The sequence below is a fragment of the Thalassophryne amazonica genome, chromosome 19 (assembly GCF_902500255.1).
Source record: "Thalassophryne amazonica chromosome 19, fThaAma1.1, whole genome shotgun sequence".
In the NCBI taxonomy this organism is placed as follows: domain Eukaryota; kingdom Metazoa; phylum Chordata; class Actinopteri; order Batrachoidiformes; family Batrachoididae; genus Thalassophryne; species Thalassophryne amazonica.
The window spans coordinates 54,426,543-54,447,438 of record NC_047121.1 but is presented as its reverse complement, the minus strand read 5'-3'; the positions used below and the strand labels follow the sequence as shown (position 1 = coordinate 54,447,438).

At 41.8% G+C, this 20,896-nt stretch overlaps 1 protein-coding gene across 1 annotated transcript in view; it reads left to right on the top strand.

Annotated features, from left to right (window-relative positions):
- prkd3 (protein kinase D3) overlaps positions 1–16,235 on the top strand; it is a 111,062-nt gene extending 94,827 nt beyond the window's left edge. Inside the window, exons 15-19 of the mRNA XM_034195584.1 lie at positions 5,358–5,519; positions 8,941–9,039; positions 10,297–10,564; positions 13,574–13,659; positions 13,770–16,235. Coding sequence (XP_034051475.1) covers positions 5,358–5,519; positions 8,941–9,039; positions 10,297–10,564; positions 13,574–13,659; positions 13,770–13,943 — 789 coding nt within the window. The 3' untranslated portion in view covers positions 13,944–16,235. The remainder of the gene's footprint in view (positions 1–5,357; positions 5,520–8,940; positions 9,040–10,296; positions 10,565–13,573; positions 13,660–13,769) is intronic.
- Positions 16,236–20,896: the final 4,661 nt, after the last annotated feature.

The window sequence follows — 20,896 nt, the reverse complement described above, 5'->3', positions numbered from 1 at the left end:
TGTTAACTAGTTTCACACCACCACCTGAACATCATGGCGTTGTCCCCTTTTGCTCACATATTGGTCTAAGCATATTTTCCATTCTGAGAAACCAACATTACTTAACTTGCATCCAGTGAGTCACAACTTCACACCTTCTCAAGAAATGTTGGTTTCTCAGAATGGGGGAAAAAAAAAGGGAAAACCACGCCCTGCTGTTTCTGGGTCAGGCTCAAAATTTCTTAATCACCCCTCGTATGTCATTTCATGGATGCTAAAGCTGATTTTGGTCCTTACTATGAGCACTTCAGGCCATGTATGGAGGTCTTTGCCAGGTGCTTTTACACTACACAAAATGGTTCCAATTCTTTGGAATGAGGTGTAGATCTACAGACGATTCTCCAAACATTAGGGGTTTTGTAATCCATACTCCAGAGGTGGTATGATATAGGAACAACAGAAGGTGGTTGATATTGGTCAATAATACATGAAGAGTGCAACAAGTTTAAGGCAGTTTTTGCACAGTGGAAATGTCGAGCAGGAATTCAGCTGAACCAGATAGTTTGAGTCCTTTGGAACTGGTTCCCACGATGAACACCTCGTATAGTATCCATGTGTGGATGTGGCCTCTGACACTGGCACATCACTGGTGACGTCTACTGGTGGTTGGCTCTCACTGCGGTATTGTATCATTTCCTGTTCCGGAGCACAGCAGTGTTTTGCTGTATCTGCTAGCTGTTTAATCTGCATAGTTAGATTGATCTAGGTAACGATTTATTTCACAGTGTAATCTTCACGTGCCTTAACTAAAGCACTCTCTCTGCTGAATCACCTCTAAATTATTTTCACATTATTCACTTTGTGTGTTTTTAGGAATCCGCTCGCTTAGCGCAGCTATTAGCTCTTAGCCGGTTTAGCATGGCGGCTTCTCCCGTCTCTCCCGCACTTTTCTGCGCTGGGTGTGAAATGTTTAGTTATTCCTCGGCCTCCTTTAGCAGTAATGGTACTTGTAATAAGTGTAGCTTATTCGTAGCTTTGGAGGCCAGGCTGGGCGAATTGGAGACTCGGCTCCGCACCTTGGAAAATCCTACAGCTAGCCAGGCCCCTGTAGTTGGTGCGGACCAAGGTAGCTTAGCTGCCGTTAGCTGTCCCCCAGCAGATCCCGAGCAGCCGGGAAAGCAGGCTGGCTGGGTGACTGTGAGGAAGAAGCGTAGTTCTAAACAGAAGCCCCCTGTACACCACCAACCCGTTCACATTTCTAACCGTTTTTCCCCACTTGGCGACACACCCGCCGAGCAACAAACTCTAGTTATTGGCGACTCTGTTTTGAGAAATGTGAAGTAAGCGACACCAGCAACCGTAGTCAGATGTCTTCCGGGGGCCAGAGCAGGCGACATTGAAGGAAATTTGAAACTGCTGGCTAAGGCTAAGCGTAAATTTGGTAAGATTGTAATTCACGTCAGCAGTAATGACACCCAGTTACACCAATTGGAGGTCACTAAAATTAACATTGAATCGGTGTGTAACTTTGCAAAAACAATGTCGGACTCTGTAGTTTTCTCTGGGCCGCTCCCCATTCGGACCAGGAGTGACATGTTTAGCCACATGTTCTCCTTGAATTGCTGGCTGTCTGAGTGGTGTCCAAAAAATGATGTGGGCTTCATAGATAATTTCAAAGCTTCTGGGGAAAACCTGGTCTTGTTAGGAGAGACGGCATCCATCCCTCTTTGGATGGAGCAGCTCTCATCTCTAGAAATCTGGCCAATTTTATTAAACCCTCCAAATCGTGACTATCCAGGGTTGGGACCAAGAAGCAGAGTTGTAGTCTTACACACCTCTCTCCAGCTTCTCTCCCCCTGCCATCCCCCCAATACCCCATCCCCGTAGAGACGGTGCCTGCTCCCAGACCACCAATAACCAGTAAAAATCTATTTAAGCATAAAAATTCAAAAAGAAAAAATAATACAGCACCTTCAACTGCACCACAGACTAAAACAGTTAAATGTGGTTTATTAAATATTAGGTCTCTCTCTTCTAAGTCCCTGTTAGTAAATGATATAATAATTGATCAACATATTGATTTATTCTGCCTTACAGAAACCTGGTTACAGCAGGATGAATATGTTAGTTTAAATGAGTCAACACCCCCGGGTCACACTAACTGTCAGAATTCTTGAAGCACGGGTCGAGGAGGAGGATTAGCAGCAATCTTCCACTCCAGCTTATTAATTAATCAAAGACCCAGACAGAGCTTTTAATTCATTTGAAAGCTTGACTCTTAGTCTAGTCCATCCAAATTGGAAGTCTCAAAAAACAGTTTTACTTGTTATTATCTATCGTCCACCTGGTCATTACTGTGAGTTTCTTTGTGATTTTTTTTTTTAGACCTTTTGTCTGACTTAGTGCTTAGCTCAGATAAGATAATTATAGTGGGTGATTTTAACATCCACATAGATGCTGAGAATGACAGCCTCAACACTGCATTTAATCTATTATTAGACTCAATTGGTTTCGCTCAAAATGTAAATGAGCCCACCCACCACTTTAGCCACACTTTAGATCTTGTTCTGTCATATGGCATAGAAATTGAAGACTTAACAGTATTCCCTGAAAACCCCTTTTTGTCTGATCATTTCTTAATAACATTTACATTTACTTTAATGGACTACCCAGCAGTGGGGAATAAGTTTCATTGCAGTAGAAGTCTTTCTGAAAGCGCTGTAATTAGGTTTAAGGATATGATTCCTTCTTTATGTTCTTCAATGCCATATACCAACACAGTGCAGAGTAGCTACCTAAACTCTGTGAGTGAGATAGATTATCTCGTCAATAGCTTTACATCCTCATTGAGCACAACTTTGGATGCTGTAGCTCCTCTGAAAAAGAGAGCCTTAAATCAGAAGTGCCTGACTCCATGGTATAACCCACAAACTCGCAGCTTAAAGCCGTAACCCGTAAGCTGGAGAGGAAATGGCGTCTCGCTAATTTAGAAGATCTTCATTTAGCCTGGAAAAAGAGTCTGTTTCTCTATAAAGAGCCCTCCATAAAGCTAGGACATCTTACTATTCATCAGTAATTGAAGAAAATAAGAACAACCCCAGGTTTCTTTTCAGCACTGTAGCCAGGCTGACAGAGTCAGAGCTCTATTGAGCCGAGTATTCCTTTAACTTTAACTAGTAATGACTTCATGACTTTCTTTGCAAATAAAATTTTAACTATTAGAGAAAAAATTATTCATATCCATCCCAAAGACTTTATGTTTGGCTGCTTTCAGTAATGCTGGTATTTGGTTAGACTCTTTCTCTCCGATTGTTCTGTCTGAGTTACTATTAGTCACTTCCTCCAAACCATAACATGTCTATTAGCCCCCATTCCTACCAGGCTGCTCAAGGAAGCCCTACCATTAATTAATGCTTCGATCTTAAATATGATCAATCTATCTTTATTAGTTGGCTATGTACCACAGGCTTTTAAGGTGGCAGTAATTAACCCATTACTTAAAAAGCCATCACTTGACCCAGCTATCTTAGCTAATTATAGGCCAATCTCCAACCTTTTCTCTCAAAAATTCTTGAAAGGGTAGTTGTAAAACAGCTAACTGATCATCTGCAGAGGAATGGTCTATTTGAAGAGTTTCAGTCAGGTTTCAGAATTCATCATAGTACAGAAACAGCATTAGTGAAGGTTACAAATGATCTTCTTATGGCCTCAGACAGTGGACTCATCTCTGTGCTCGTCCTGTTAGACCTCAGTGCAGCTTTTGATACTGTTGACCATAAAATTTTGTTAGAGATTAGAGCATGCCATAGGTATTAAAAGCACTGCGCTGCAGTGGTTTGAATCATATTTATCTAATAGATTACAATTTGTTCATGTAAATGGGGAGTCTTCTTCACGGACTAAGGTTAATTATGGAGTTCCACAAGGTTCTGTGCTAGGACCGATTTTATTCACTTTATACATGCTTCCCTTAGGCAGTATTATTAGAAAGCATTGCTTAAATTTTCATTTACACAGATGATACCCAGCTTTATCTATCCATGAAGCCAGAGGACACACACCAATTAGTTAAACTGCAGGAATGTCTTTCAGACATAAAGACATGGATGACCTCTAATTTCCTGCTTTTAAATTCAGATAAAACTGAAGTTATTGTACTTGGCCCCACAAATCTTAGAAACGTGGTGTCTAACCAGATCCTTACTCTGGATGGCATTACCCTGACCTCCAGTAATACTGTGAGAAATCTTGGAGTCATTTTTGATCAGGATATGTCCTTCAATGCGCATATTAAGCAAATATGTAGGACTGCTTTTTTACAATTGCACAGTATCTCTAAAATTAGAAAGGTCTTGTCTCAGAGTGATGCTGAAAAGCTAATTCATGCATTTATTTCTTCTAGGCTGGACTATTGTAATTCATTATTATCAGGTTGTCCTAAAAGTTCCCTGAAAAGCCTTCAGTTAATTAAAAATGCCGCAGCTAGAGTACTGACAGGGACTAGGAGAGAGCATATTTCACCCATATTGGCCTCTCTTCATTGGCTTCCTGTTAATTCTAGAATAGAATTTAAAATTCTTCTTCTTACTTACAAGGTTTTGAATAATCAGGTCCCAGCTTATCTTAGGGACCTCATAGTACCATATCACCCCAATAGAGCGCTTCGCTCTCAGACTGCAGGCTTACTTGTAGTTCCTAGGGTTTGTAAGAGTAGAATGGGAGGCAGAGCCTTCAGCTTTCAGGCTCCTCTCCTCTGGAACTCCCAATTCAGATTAGGGAGACAGACACCCTCTCTACTTTTAAGATTAAGCTTAAAACTTTCCTTTTTGCTAAAGCTTATAGTTAGGGTTGGATCAGGTGACCCTGAACCATCTCTTAGTTATGCTGCTATAGACTTAGACTGCTGGGGGGTTCCCATGAGGCACTGAGTGTTTCTTTTTATTCACCTCTTTTTGCTCTGTATGCACCACTCTATTTAATCATTAGTGATTGATCTCTGCTCTCTTCCACAGCATGTCTTTTTCCTGACTCTCTCCCCTCAGCCCCAACCAGTCCCAGCAGAAGACTGCCCCTCCCTGAGCCTGGTTCTGCTGGAGGTTTCTTCCTGTTAAAAGGGAGTTTTTCCTTCCCACTGTCGCCAAGTGCTTGCTCATAGGGGGTCGTTTTGACCGTTGGGGTTTTTCTGTAATTATTGTATGGCTTTTGCCTTACAATATAAAGCACCTTGGGGCAACTGTTTGTTGTGATTTGGCGCTATATAAATAAAATTGATTTGATTTGATGTGTTAAAAGCCTTTTGAAGCAGCAGTTTTAATGACTGTTCATGAATCCATAGGTTCTTTTACACGTGATATCCAGTGTCATTTGCTTTTCTCTAGAATCTGCACCACCCGGGTATCGTCAACTTGGAGTGCATGTTTGAGACGCCAGAGCGGGTGTTTGTCGTCATGGAGAAGTTGCATGGTGATATGCTGGAGATGATTCTGTCCAGTGAGAAGAGCAAACTTCCTGAACGCATTACCAAATTTCTCGTCACACAGGTACGAGTCACAGAAACACTTGCCTTAGCTTCTCTCATCTTTTTCTTTTTTTTTTTTTACTTGCAAGTCTCCAGGAATCATGGCGTTTGATATGTGATACCCCGGTGATACCCCCCCAATACCAGTATATCTGTCAATATATCCATAAAAATGGCAGTAAATCCTAAAATTTCCTATTCAAACCCTTTTGACAAAGAAATGTAAATGAGGTTTGATGTTTTACAGTTTAAACCGAACTTCATATTAAATAGTGATAAATGTAAGAATCAACCAACCAACATGCGTCACACCATCTTCACTCGGCTTGGCACTCGCTGCATAGCATCATTCAGCATTTGCATAATAATAATTTATGTATATAACACATTCACCCAGAAAACTTACCACGTGCTGTACACAATAGATGAAATGGAAAAATTAAAAAGACTTCTCGTCTATTTTTCCCCACCTAGCTGGTGACATCGCGACCACTCATCTTGTTACTGCAAAACGCCTGTGTGATTGAAAGTGAGTGGCAGCTGCTTGATTTCCTCAGTTTCTTGTAGCAAATGTGAACAAGGGGTGATGGGGTCCCAGCCATGCTTGACAGCCCTGAAAACAGTGCCATCGGAACACCCTCTGCTGGACAAGCAATGCAATGACACAGTTTTCAACAGCTTTTTTTTGTGCCTCCCAAAAAGAAAATGTGAACAAAACAATGATGCAGTGGTTTAACGATGATAACGAAGAAGACCTTTTACAAGTCTGTTCAGAGATCTTACGATTCTTTTCTAGCATTGTCTGTGGCAAAGTTCATTCTCCGGGTCCATAATATGGATCCGTGGCGATGCTCTGCTTTTCCTCCTCTTCACTTTAGTCAAAAACAGTCTTAATATATGTAAACCCAACAGCAAAAGAAACGGCTCCTCCTCAGCAGTCCTGTTTGCATTGCTGCAGCCTTAAAGTTAACCTCGGCTGTTATGAAGATGACAGATCATCCTTTACCCAAGTCCCAACGAGTGGTCCTGCTTCTGCTCAATCTACAAATGGTAACTAGAACTAATATTGATTGCCAGTCACGAGGGTGTGGTCCACGTTTCTCATTCTAGTTTCTGATATAGTAGAAACAAGAACTACAAACTTACTTTTTTGGGAGCAGAAAGTGTGCTGATTATATTGACACAAAAATTTAACAGTCCTGCCTCCGGGGTTCTGTACGGGGTTTTGTGCAGTTTTAGAAGTATCACATATACAACAGAGTTCATGAAACAAAACTGGAACTGAAACTACAGCTGGATCCGTAGCCAGTGGGGAAAAAAAACACACACAGTTCCTGTTTTGTAGACCCAAAGAAGGGCTGCAAAGCTCGGTACTTTAGTAGTGGAGAAAACTGCTTTAAATTCACCAAATTTGCCTGCATGTTGCTGGGATGTGGGAGGAAGCGGGAGTACCAGGAGACACGCCGGTCAGATACAGCGCGTGGAAACATGCCAAGTCCACACAGAAAGTCCCCAGTCAGGTTCACACTCATGGTCTTCCTGCTGTAGGGGAAGCACCTTAAGCAGTGGTTCCCCAGAATCTTTTTTCAGGCCCAGTACCACTCACCGAAATGCCCCCAGTGTGAAGTGAAGTTCAGTCCTTTGTTTATGTCGTCCTCCCATAGTCTTGCAAGGCTTGGTCATTGGTGGTTTAAAAAAAACATAGAAAAATACACAAGTACGGACGAGGGTCACAGCATCAGTGACCCGATCCACACCACCAACTGCACAGGTGGAGACAATATATATGGGTAAAAACAAAATATGATGTGTGTATTTATTGTCAGAATCCTCCCTTTTATCACGGACAGTCTTTTTCCCCCTTCAAAGTTAAAGTCCAGGCACCCTGGTAATGCATGTCTACACAATTTAGTTTGTAAGGGTCTTTTTTAAATTAAGTATTTCTACTAATAAACCAATAAATTATCTGTTAAAATAAAAGGAAAGCTGTGTTATTAGTGCCCTCATTTTTGGCTACTTGATTGAAACTGTAAAAATTAAAAACGTGAAACGGATAAGCATGTACCGGAGACTTAGACCAAACAGTCTCCCTAAAAATCAGTCCCCCCCCGATGACGCGGTTCACAGATTATCACCTCGTTTCTGCTTCAAACTGCCTCCAATCATCATCTATCTCAGCAACAGATATCTGAAGCTTTTGTACAATAATCATTTGCACATAAATTCAACATTTCATCATAAAAGGCGGCGGAAGTGATCAGAGCGCTGCGGCTTAAGAGCTGCTAGCTGTTGCGTTCACTGCGCATTGGACATCTCAAAGAGTTACTGAATTTCGCCTTGTTTCTGCTTAAAACTGACTTTAGAATGATTTAAGAGGTTTTACCGTCATCATCTAATGGTTAATAATCTCATTAATCCATTTGATTGCTTTGGGTGAAGAGACTCCATCTCAGATGAGCTGATGTGGTCAGAAATGGCACATGCACAGATGCAAAAGGTGGACGGATTATTAGGGGCGGACCGTTTGGTCTGCGACACCGGTATGAAGGTACCTGTTGGATCACAGATGTCGCCTTTGGGCTGGTTAGCTGTAATATTGAGCTTGAAAAACTGAACCTATGCAAGATTCTAGAATAAACTTTTGTACAGCTCCAGTACAACACTGAGTGATTCCAGAATTTTGCTTGAGGAAGCTGGCTGGACATCCACTGTGTGGCGAGTCCACAGTGTGGCGAGTCCACAGTTTTTTCCAGGGGTTGTGTGTGGACTCGGCACATTCTGTAGACTTTCAGATGTTTTTGAGTATTTTCTGTCAGTTTGTGTGTGTCCTTGTGTTTTTTTGGGGGAGGTTGTGGTAGCCCCCCATATATCAGCTTCAACTTGAACTCCAGAGCTGGTTTATTCTTGTGGTGAGCCGATTGGTTGGTTGGGGGCTGTTTATGGGATCGTTTTTCCTTGCATCGTGGCCTCCTCCCTGTCTGTGGATTACAGCCGGCGGTGTGCCGGTGGCTTCACGTCCTGATTAGAAGAGCAGCAGGCCCCTGGGCCTCTGTGGATCCTGGGTCTCAAACAGGAGCTGCACCATTAACAGCAGCCCCATTAGCTGTGGCGAGGCCGGCTCTGATGTGGTCCAGAAGTCGGGTTCAGGATCGGGGGGGAAGTAAGGCGCATTGTGGTTTTGGTAAAAAGCCATAGGCTGACATGTGTGCAGTGCAAGCTAACACCAGGCCTCATGAATGTAGATGATGAGATCATATGTCCTCATGAGAAGGTCCTGGTCAAGACGGAACTATTTAAGGTCATTATTTCCCCATATAGCGGTATTGTAGATTATACACACTTTAAACTCTTCATACCGGAAACTGTATACACTATAGCACAGAGATTGTAGTGTTCTGTGAATTCTTTTCATGCTGAATTTGTGGTTTTTGACTGTGAACCAGATCCTGGTGGCTTTGAGACATCTCCACTTCAAAAACATTGTTCACTGTGACCTGAAGCCCGAGAATGTGCTGTTGGCCTCTGCGGAACCTTTTCCTCAGGTAAAGGAAAAAAAAACAAAAAAAAGGTACATAAATGTCTGTTTAAAGGTGCAGCCAGAAGGCTTCTAGCACCCCTAGTGGAGGGTTGCAGTAGCTGCAATTAGCCCCAGTTGTATAATCCCAGTCAGTGTGACGTAAACTGAAATCAGACTTCAAGGTTCGCGTGTAGCAGACTCTCAGTGATCTGCCTGTCTGTCATGTAAACCACTTTGTCCCATTATTATAAGTCTTTGTGGTTATTTTGTTACCACATGATGTGACAGTGAAGATTAACAGTTGGCGGTTATGAGGACATAATACATTTCCACCAAGGGCCAAAAAGTTTCACCTTTACTCTGTAAAACCCTTTCAGAACATCAAGGATTTATCCCCTTTTCGCACATGAAGAAAGCAGGACTTTTAATTGGAAAGGGCCATAAGTATGTGGACATTTCATGTTTCAGCCCATCCTTTTTCTGTACTAGCTTACTCCAATTAAGGGTCACGGGGGTGCTGGACAGGACGCCAGTCTGTCACAAGGACACACACACAGAGAGAGAGAGAGAAAAAAAAACATATTCACACTTATGGACAATTTAAAGTGTCCATTTCACCTAACCTGCATGTTTTTGGATGTGGGAGGAAGTCGGAGCACTCAGAGGAACCCACACAAACACTGGGAGAACATGCAAACTCCACACAGAAAGGCTACAGATGGGAATCGATCACATGACCTTCTTGCTGTGAGGCATCAGTGCTAACCACTAAGGTATCGTCAGAGTGTCATCCCTTTCTTCATAATAAATCATTTGCCATGGGTACTGCTGGCAATCAAGCTGCCAGTCATAGTAGGCAAACATACTCAAATATACACCCATGTACGAGGTTGTGTGTGTGTGTGTGTGTGTGTGTGTGTGTGTGTGTTGGGGGGGGGGTGGTTGGTGCAGTTATGCTGCTGAGAAATAGGTTGGTCACAGGCGAGCATACATATTTACCCATATCTCATTTTTATGAGATTAAAAATGTTCCCAAATTCTTCTTTTAAAATGTTTCTTGCTCTGCCTCTTTTGCTCGATTCACCTTGACTAGCTCAAGAAGCTTATGGAATCTGTTCCATGATAGGCCCGATCTTTTCACCAACTTTGATTAAAAAAAAGAAAAAGAAAAAAAAAGTTCAGTATTTCTATTGGTAAACTCTCGTCTTCGTTGGTGGAGATGTGTTTCAAAGTCCAACACAATCCGTGTTCTGCCTCAACAAACTTCTCTTTTATTTTCCAGGTCAAGCTGTGCGACTTCGGTTTCGCCCGTATAATCGGTGAGAAGTCGTTCCGGCGGTCAGTCGTGGGCACGCCGGCTTACCTGGCGCCTGAGGTGCTGCGCAGCAAAGGTTACAACCGCTCGTTAGACATGTGGTCTGTGGGCGTGATCGTCTATGTCAGCCTGAGCGGGACCTTCCCTTTTAACGAGGATGAGGACATCAATGACCAGATCCAGAATGCTGCGTTCATGTACCCGCCAACACCGTGGAAGGACATCTCTGCAGAGGGTGAGTGAGGGTGAGAACATGAGCTAATTTTGTGGTAAACTGATGCGCTGCAGCTTTGTTGCACCTGTGGTTCAGTGTCAGACTTTGTTCTTCTCCTACGCGTCTGACTCGTTGAAGTTTTTGTCTCACTTTTCTTCTTCTGTGGTTGAGATTATTCAGATCTCACCAACTGTCTGAAGTTCAGATCTTCCCACATACAGTAAAGGTTTCAGGTTTTTAGGTGGAACAAACTGAGGTGTTTGATGCTGATAAGTCTTTTCTCTATTTGTTATTCGCTGCTGATATTCATGTTGTACTGTTTCAGCTACATCTACAGAGAATTCCCTTCTAAAAAAGTAAACAAAGAAGCCCAAAACTAAAAATCATGAGGTCCTCTTTACGTAAAAGAGCTCAAATGATTATGTCCATCTTCACCTGTCTTAACTCAAATTCACAAACTTACAAAGGGATTCCAATAAAATTATGTAGAGATTGTCCTTGAGTCCAACAAGAGGTAAATATTTCATGGTGATGATCAAATCAGCTGAAAATTTTCTTTTTTTAAACATTGCAAGCAAAATTTTTCTTTGTCTTTCTTCACATTCTCTCACCTTATGATGTCACAAAGTTATGATTCCCAGTTTCCACTCCTGACTACCTTCCTACTCCTTGACAACATCATATTCTATTTTACTCATTAACATCTTTGATTAAAGTGAAAAGTTTGGCAGTCCTGCCAATTGAGAAATTGGTGTTTATTTTGTTTTGTTTTTTTCAATTTTGTACCATTGTAAAAGTTTAAATGTGAATTCTGCACTATTTGAAAGGGAAAAAGTAGATATCTGTTTCTGGTTTTACAAATTAATGTTCATTTGTCTTTATTTTATGACATTTTATGAATTTGACAGTTAAGTAATGTGCACTTTTTTTCTTTTTCATCAGTCAGTCTGAGCTCTGACTTTTGCCCCCATCTGAGCTTTGTGACATCATAAAGCAAGAATATAGAATGAAACCAAAAGGAAATCATTATATGAGGTCTGCTAGAAAAGTATCAGACCTTATTATTTTTTTCAAAGACCATATGGATTTGAATCACGTGTGATTGCGTCAGACAAGCTTGAACCCTCGTGCGCATGCGTGAGTTTTTTCATGCCTGTTGGTTGCGTCATTCGCCTGTGAGCAGACTTTGAGTGAGGTGTGGTCCACCCCTCTCGTCTATTTTTTATTGCGAATAAATGTCTGAACGATTTGGAGCTTTGCTGCATCAATTTGTTTCCAGAAACTGTGAGAGACCTCCAGGTGGACACCGTTCGAAAAATTAATATGGCTTTCAGGGACGATTTTATGGGGATTAAACAGTGCTGATGTCCACGTCTTTTCACAATTCCTGTGCTAGTCAGATGACATACCGGATCAAGACAGTGTCCAGTTTAAAAATGAACGGCACATTTCACTGTTACAGGAGTTTTTGTCATGGAAAGAGAAGCTGCTCCACCGCACGTCATGGTGCAGCCGCTCGGCGCAAAGCAACGCCGTGATGAAGCCTCAAGGGACATGTTCTGGCATGTCCAGCTCATGCACAATCACAATCGGATATTCACACGACTGGAAAGCAACCGGAATCCGTCTGAAATCCACCTGAAAGCTGTCCTGTGAGACCAACACCGAAGTGGTTTTGTCCCGCGTAATGAACGGAGCCGTGGCGCGTCCCTCTGCTTTTCTTTCCATGAAAAAAACTCCTGTAACGGTGGAATGTGCCGGAAAAAGTGCTGATGTCCACATCTTCTGCCTCTTTGTGAAAGTCAGACGAGGTCCTGGATCAACAAAGCTTTCACGTTGGAAATGATCTGGTTGTTCCAGCGGGGTGTCAGCCTGTTGATGGGGGCTGGGAGCGCGCCGCGCTCTCAGCAGTTGTGGGCCGTCCTTAAAGCGGCAGTAACACCCCGTAATCTGTTTAATCCCCATAAAATCGTCCCTGAAAGCCATATTAATTTTTCGAACGGTGTCCACCTGGAGGTCTCTCACAGTTTCTGGAAAAAAATTGATGCAGCAAAGCTCCAAATCGTTCAGACATTTATTCGCAATAAAAAATAGACGAGAGCGGTGGACCACACCTCACTCAAAGCCTGCTCACAGGCGAATGACGCAAACGACAGGCATGAAAAAACTCACGCATGCGCATGAGGGTTCAAGCTTGTCTGACGCAATCACATGTGATTCAAATCCATATGGTTTTTAAAAAAATAAGGTTGGATACTTTTCTAACAGACCTTGTATGACAATTAAGAAAATGAAGAAAGCAGTGAAAGGAAATGTTTTTATGCAGGCTTGAATCACCATCAAAAACTGAACAATTTAACAAGTGTTTTCGTTTTACAAAATAACACAACTTGATCTCAGAAAGAACTTGATGAACATTAAGTGACAGATTAATCAGTAATGAGAATAATTGCATAAGACTGCCAGTCTTATGCAGCAAATGAAGGCAAGACTCACAATTTAACAGTTGGTTTAGGCTCCTATCTTCACCTATGATCATGAACTTTGGGTAATGACTGAAAGAATAACATCATGGATGCAGGTGATGGGAATGGGATTTCTCCGTCGGGTATCTGGGTTTACACTCCTGGACAGGGTGAGAAGCTGAAATGCTGCTTCTTTTGTTTGGTGCAACAAATGGAGCAAGTTGAGCTGGTTCGGGCATCTCATGAGGATGCCCGCTGGTCATCTCTCCAGGGAGATCTTCCACGCATGTCTGACTGGGAGGAGTCCCTGGGGAAGACCGGGAAATGCTTGGAGGGATTTTATTCCCCTGCTGCCTTGGGATATTGCCTCAGGATCCCCCAGGAAGACTTGGAGGACTTTCCTAGGATAGAGAAGTGTGGGATGACCTGCTTGGTCTACTGCCACCACAGCCCAGACTCGGATAAGAGGAAGAAAAAAATAAATGGATGAATGTTGTTTGAATCCAGTGTGTCATTATGTGAAATAAGTTTAATTCACTGGTGACATCTGGACTTTTCCTCACAGCCACGGACCTGATCAACAATCTTCTCCAAGTCAAGATGAGGAAGAGGTACAGCGTGGATAAGTGTCTCAGCCACCCCTGGTTACAGGTGACTGACTTTGTCTGTTAAAGGTGGAGTCCAAAGACTATCACAAATTATAAAAATTCTTTGCCTTTTGAATTGTTCGAACCTGACTGTGTCTCATCTTTTTTCCTCAGGACTATCAGACGTGGCTCGACCTTAGGGAGTTTGAAACACGGCGAGGCGAGCGCTACATCACCCATGAGAGCGATGACGCTCGCTGGGAAGAATATGCCGACGAACGTTGCCTCCTTTACCCAAAACACTTCATCATGGCTCCCAACCTGGACGACATGGAAGAGGACCCCTAGTGGCACTGTGTACACACTACACTGAGGATAGTGAGGACAGCGAACATTACAGGGACTTATCAGAGCGCTGGATGTTTTCTTGTTTTTTGTGGAAACAATGAGAAGCCGGATTGGGACGGGTTCCACTCGCCAGCGGCTTTCAAAGCGTGATTGACCGGCCAGAGTTGGTTGCACGTTGCGTTGATGCAATCAGGTGGAGGTGCGTCGGTTCGTAAAGCACTTCGAGACTGTCAGGAGAGACAGTTCTTCCCTTCTGTTTTTTTGTTTTTTGCACGATATCAAATCATTCCATAGACTTACTCTAGTTTGGCTGTTTTTAAGAAGAATCACAAGCCAATATGGATGAACTTACTCTTTGCGGTTTGGGTAATTCTGAGTAATAATACAGTCGGTTTTGTGAGAGAGAGAGAAAGAGAGCACCTCTCAGAGGAGTAAAGGGCACTTTTCTCAAGGGATTCACAGTTTTTCCATGGAGACTCTTCTTCTCATTCTGTCAGACTGTCCTTTGGCATGAAACTGGAACCATCATGTCTTTTTTTTTTTTTTTTTTTTTTTTTGCGTATTTAGTGATTGCGGTATATTTCTGTTTTGCACTATATTACCAGTTAATATAGTGGTTTGTTAAAAGCATGAATAGAAAACACTATCAGCTGCTACAAAGAGCAAAGAAGTTTTTACATTCTCACTTGAGGGCTGCAGAACGTTGTGCCAGTCCTTCAATGTTATTTTTGCAATCCATTGTGGGTTTTTAATTTATCGGGTTATAGTTTTCATATTTGTCATAACTGAGGGGAAGTGGCAGCTAATAGAATGAAAGTATGAATTAACAAGTTTCCTCTGGAGAAAATGGCCAATGGACTACGACTCAACGTGTTGGCAAAAAGCTGATGGACTGAAATATCTCAAACTGTTTTTAATTCCGTGATTTCTTCAGTTCAACGCAAGCGCGACCCTGAAGCTCTGAATGTTTGGCGACTGCAATAATATGGAGCTAATTTCATCCACAATTTGGGACCAAACATAGAAGTGTTTAGTTTTGTCTCTGGACTCTGCGTTTGAGCAACGAGTTTCTGTTTGACCCTTTTCTGTACATTTTTGTTTTGCCACAATATTTTTTTAAATGTGACTTTTTCAGCACTCTGAAGAACGTGATTGGGTGTTCTGTTGCAGTATTGCAACTCACATTTTACATACAGTAGAACAATTACGTGCAACCGACCGTTATTCCGTCACAGTCGCTCCGTCACTGCAGCTTGTGTCTGTCCCCAAGATCCTGATCTTTTATCCGATCGAGAACCTTTGTTTGGGAGATACTATGACCCGAACACACATCGCACTCTTTCCGTTTTTTGGACTCTGACGGTATTATATCACGGTATTACTGGTTTTACACGATAATTATTTGAACAGGAGTTTAACCAGGGCTGTTTTCATTTTCAAATCTGCTTGTTCAAAATAAATATTTGGATGAAAAATTTTATGAATAAAACTACTTTTCCCCCATTTTAATTTAACAAATCACTGTGATTAATTAACAGTCTTTGAAGCTGTACGGCCTTTGGGTTTTTAAAGTTTTAAGTAATAAAAAAAATTATTTTCTTTGGTACCACTATTATCTTATTCCTTAGCATAAAAAGTCTGAAGGACCTAAATTACATGGTGAGATGCTGAAGAGCTTCTCATGTTCATGTTCGTGACATATACATATTAATATGTTACCAAAGTGATCAAAATTTGCTGTCTGGAAACCATTTAGAAATTGAACCCCTGCTCGGTTGAAATTCAAGCGATCAGACACCACGACCTGCATTTGGTAGAAAAGTCATAGATCACGTGGGGGCTTCCCCCAGTGTGCTTGAGAGGTGCTGGAAGGACACAGCGACTGCCAGCTGGAGTAAAGAAGGGCAGCGTGATTTCAGCTGGCTGAAACAAGATAAACCCAAATGGTGGAAAACACTCAAACCTATGACTTCATGTGAAAATGACGATAGCTGATAGGAAAAGTGTTTAGCAGGTATCTTAACATGTGGAGCTTAGCAGAACGGGGGGAGGGACAGGGCCCCAGTGCCACAATGTTGATCCAGCACGGATAGGCTGAAATGATTATTGATTTCTAAATAAAGGGCTATTTGGCCTTATTTTTTTATCTGTGTTGTTTTTGGTTGGAATCATTGAGAAAATTGTTTTTTCTTGCCGAGCACACCTTGTTATAGGCTTGATGACTGTGACGCCAATGTACCGTCCACTCCTAGCAGAACTCTATCTTTACTGTTTTAATTCTGGAACTAGATATATCCTCCTGCCGTCACTATATAGGTAATGAATATTTAAAATAAATCCATGCTCTGGTCCAGATTCAGGAGTTGGACTACCATTCTGTAATCTGGGTTTGATTCCTGGTATGTGCTTTACACTACCTGCCTCAGTCCACCGAGCAGGAAACAGGTTCCAGCCTTGGCTGGGGAAGTAAGAAACCATTATTCAGCTGAAAAATAAGTCAAAAAGCCATCAGTGATGGTGGTAAAGAACATATGGTCACATCAACTATTCAGTACATTTTTGAAAGCTCAGAACACCAAAAGGGCCAGAGGTCCACAGATAAAAGTCCCTTCGGCTGCTCCCTCGTTTGCACTCGGGGTCGCCACAGCAAATCCAAGGTGGATCTGCATGTTGAATTGGCACAGGATTTACGCCGGATGCCCTTCCTGACGCAACTCCACATTACATGGAGAAATGTGGCAGGGGTGGGATTTGAACCCGGCCACCACCCCTACATGTGTTCTCACTATTAACTATCTCATTACATCTGATTGTCACCAGTCACTGCCAGTTATGTATGATTCCCATTACACATTTGTTTTTGCGCATGTCCAAAACACTAAATAGAGTGGCCATATCAAGACAACTTTCCAGAAAGTTGTTCATAAAACTGAAAGTTTTTGATCTTGGAAAACTGGAAAAATGCTCGTCCTTTAACACTGAAGGCAACATTGGAGGGCACTGAATGCGTTTGTCATTGTTTTGTTGTTGTTGCTCAGTAACTTTCAAACAAAACTGGTCTGTTTGCATTTATTTTTTTAACATATTTTAAAATAATCCTAACAGGACTTCATTATGACGTGTGTGTGTGTGAGAATGAAGCTCACCTGCCCTCCAAACAAAGCAACTATCCTTCATGGCGTCATCACATGGTTTCCTTCAAGCCGTCAGCCAATGAAAAGCAGAGCTGGTGTGGAAATAAAGTGCAATGTCTCCCTCTGGCTGGGAGGCTGCTGAAAAGTTTTCTGAATGATTAAAATCCTTGAATGGTTCTATGCAGACATTATGCGCTTTTTTATTTAATTTTTATTGTTACATTTGACAGGTTTCATAAAGATTAAGTGATCAAATTGTGATGGGGGGGGGGGGGGGCTCATCTTGCAACATTAAAGAAAAAAAAATAAATCCAGAATTTATATCCAGATCAACAGCAAAACATATGTTTTTATTTATTTATTTTTTATTTTAGAAGGCTGAAACCACCAGACAAGCAGATTCTGCTGAAAATTAAACCTGACAAACCATGTCGGCCTCTGTGGGTCCTTAAAATCTAAATTTTAACATGGCACTATTTAAGTACTTAAAAAAAAAAACAAACAACAAAAACATCAGTTTAAATGCAACACTTTTTCAGGAAATGCAACAAAACTGTCATTTTTAATTCATGCTTTCATGAAGATATATAATTCATGCAATGGGAGTGTTGCAAGTCATTATTTTGTGTATTAGTGTCTCCATTATGTGTATTATCTACTATATTTTTGTGGTGAAAATCGTGGCGCCCCGTGTGATTTGGGGCTCCTGGACTTCAGCCCAGAGAAGCCACGGCATGAATCCGCCCCTGATCAAATCCTAAAAACATACTCCACCTTTCAGTAAATAAAGCTCAAACACATTTGAGGTTTCATGTAAATATGCCAGTTATGATGCCACGATTCGCCGCCACGGCAGCATTTGGGCTCAGATTAGTGCTTTTTCTCACAACATGCGCAATTTGACATTGACTGGTCTGCCAGAAGGTGTCGCTATTGGCAGACTAATCCGGAGAAGAATTTGATGACTTATGAGCCTTAAAGTATCTTGTTTCATGAAATTAGCAGGTGTGTGTGTGTGTGTTTTCTGAGCAGTTTTTCTTGGTGGTTTCTCCTCAGGTCTGTCGTCCGTGTCTCACGTGTCCTCGTCCCCCACCTTTGGCAGTCCAAGCAAGCAAACACAACAGAAAAGACGAAGCCGCTCTGGGCAGCGTCGTGTTTGCTTTCAGCTCCATTTCACAGGAGGCCTCCCAGGACACAACTACCCACAATTCTGTTTGACTTCCGGGGAAAGCGAGGTGTTTGTTGGCACTGCGCACCACCCGGCGGGCCGAGCTTTACCTTAGGCTCACCTGTCCTTTTCGCTTTGTGGTTGTGGCCTTTATCTGAGGGCTGCTCACACGCTTTGACATTAGCCGGCCGGCAAGAGGTGCCGGTGACCTTTCACCCTTTCACACGTGACATTTTGCTGCTGTTTTTCACCTGTGACCAGTAAATAAGGTGATTCATTACTTTGTCAAAGGTGCCGTCAGTGGTTCCGTTTGTCTTTGCTTGCAGAACTCAAAAACCACTGCATCAGAGATGAGCCGCTTCCTCAAAATTTTCTTAAATCTTTCTCAGAGATCGGCCCATTTTTGACATTTCGACATAACCCGAATCCTCCGCCAGTCTAGCTCAGATCTGGATTCTGAAGTATTTTGATTTGATTTATTGCTGTACTGTTTGTCGCACAGTGACGGTTTGAGCACAGGCCCTCTGTGAGAAAGGTTGCCGGTTTGATTCCTGGATGGTGCCTGATGCCTCCCTCCAGCAGTAAGATGTCATGTATCACGTTGTGGTGTTTGGAATTCAGGTGAGGTGAATATTATTGCATTAAATACACATATACTGGAGCTCTTGGCACAATTCTATAGTACCCGCATTAATGGTAAATGTCCACCAGGTGGAGATATTGTTCCATTTCAACCTTCTTGAGTACAGGCTGCTGTGGTTCGCAATGACAAACAACCAGTGGCGCCAGCAAAAAAAAAAAAAAAAATCAAGGGTGGCTAGTGGGGGCTAGGCAAAATCTTAGGGTGGCAAACCCGACCAAAAAAAAAAACCAAACAATTTGATATACTGAATTTACAGTATATTCATGTATTTAAACACTGATTTTTTTATTATTGCAATCACACTTTAATTATTCATGTTGTTGATGATGATGGTGCTGTTGCTCTTGTTTTAACACCGTTTTCACATTATTAACTGTTGTGATTTAAAATATATTCCCTAAATCCACACAAATCCAATGCGCCCTCATGTGGTGGCTGAGGGGTGGCTCAGAGTAATCTGGTGGTGGCTGTAGCCACCTTCAGCCACCACATGGGGGTGCCACTGCAAACAACGAACCTGTTGCTTATTGTTGTAGATGCTGAGATGCTGAACGTGAGCAGGTGACTGTTGTGTTTGAGTTTATCGGCAGCCACAACATCAGTAAGTATGAAGGAATTCACAACACGGTCATCAGTTCCTCACATCATAGCAGTAAGTCGATTTGTGTCCTCTTTCAATCAGATGTAACAAAATCTACAGGGAATGATTAAAACTTTTGACCTAAGTCCAGAGGATGAATGACGTCAAGATTCTCCTACAATGTTGTCTTTTTTTTTTCTTTTTTTTTTCCTGAAAAATCTCGTCAGAATTATTTATTTATTTTTTATTTGGTACAAACAATCCCTGGGAGACTATCTGGTTATTTTAAGTTTGATTTTCTGATTGAATCCCTGTGGGCCCCCAAGAGGCACAAAAAGGGCTATTTCTGCACTTCTCAATTCATAGCTGGAAAAACTGCTCAGTAGTTTTCTGTAATTCTGCCTACAGATTCCTTGATTCAGTGTCAACCTGCACAAACATCTTCATTCACCTTAAATGTTTCTAAAGCCCCCCCCAGGCTCCAAGGAGGGTAATAAAATAAATTCAAAATATTGACATCAGCTGGTTTTCTATTAACTATTCAGTGATTTTTTTTTTTTTTTTTTTCTGAAATTCTACAGGCCTTCCTTGGTTGACTAACTGGTCATAGTATGTTGGTATTTAGTCAAAATGACTTTGTCCAAAGGTTCTCAGAGTCTCTGAACCCTGTAATTATTATTATGATGATGACGATGCTTTATGAAATTGTAACCTACCACTCCTGTTTTTGATGCTTACAAGTGGTTTATGTTGTTGTAAACCCTCTATTAGATGAAGCATTCTTTGATTTCTTGTTTTTCATAACTAAGTTGTGTTTGTCAGGAGAAATTCCATCCTTTCACATCTTAAAACTCAAGAACCGTAAAACTCTCAAAATTTAAATCTTTATACATTAATACTGGGAAGACAAACCTCTGCATGCCAAAAAACCTCCACATTTCTGACATTTCTAAACGACTTTCCTATGGAATTTTGGGTTTCAAGTAGGAAATGAGCCAGAAGCTATGAAATGCTCACATCGCCCACTAGATGGCGACAAAACCTGCTTAAATGTGCAGCAAGGTCTCGACTGCTCATTCATTTGAGGAGTTAACATTTTTGAAAATAAGATGGACTGACAGCAAAAAAACCCCAAAAAAACTCAGCTTAGACTCGTGTCCCTGACCTTATGGAAAACTTACAGATGCATCAGTATGATTTGGAGGATGTTCTTGATCTGGCCAGTTGCTGTGAAGGTTTTTTTTTTTCTCTGTTTTCTTTCCTTTGACACTGATCTGAGTAATTGATTATTTTCTATGTAATGTTGTTCTTTGTGACGCTGTGTGGTGGTTTTACAGCCTGATGGGGCCTTGCTTCACAGGGACTCCGAGCTCTTTGGGCTTCATATTGACCGTTAACAGATTCCAAATGTAAATATAACATCTGGAA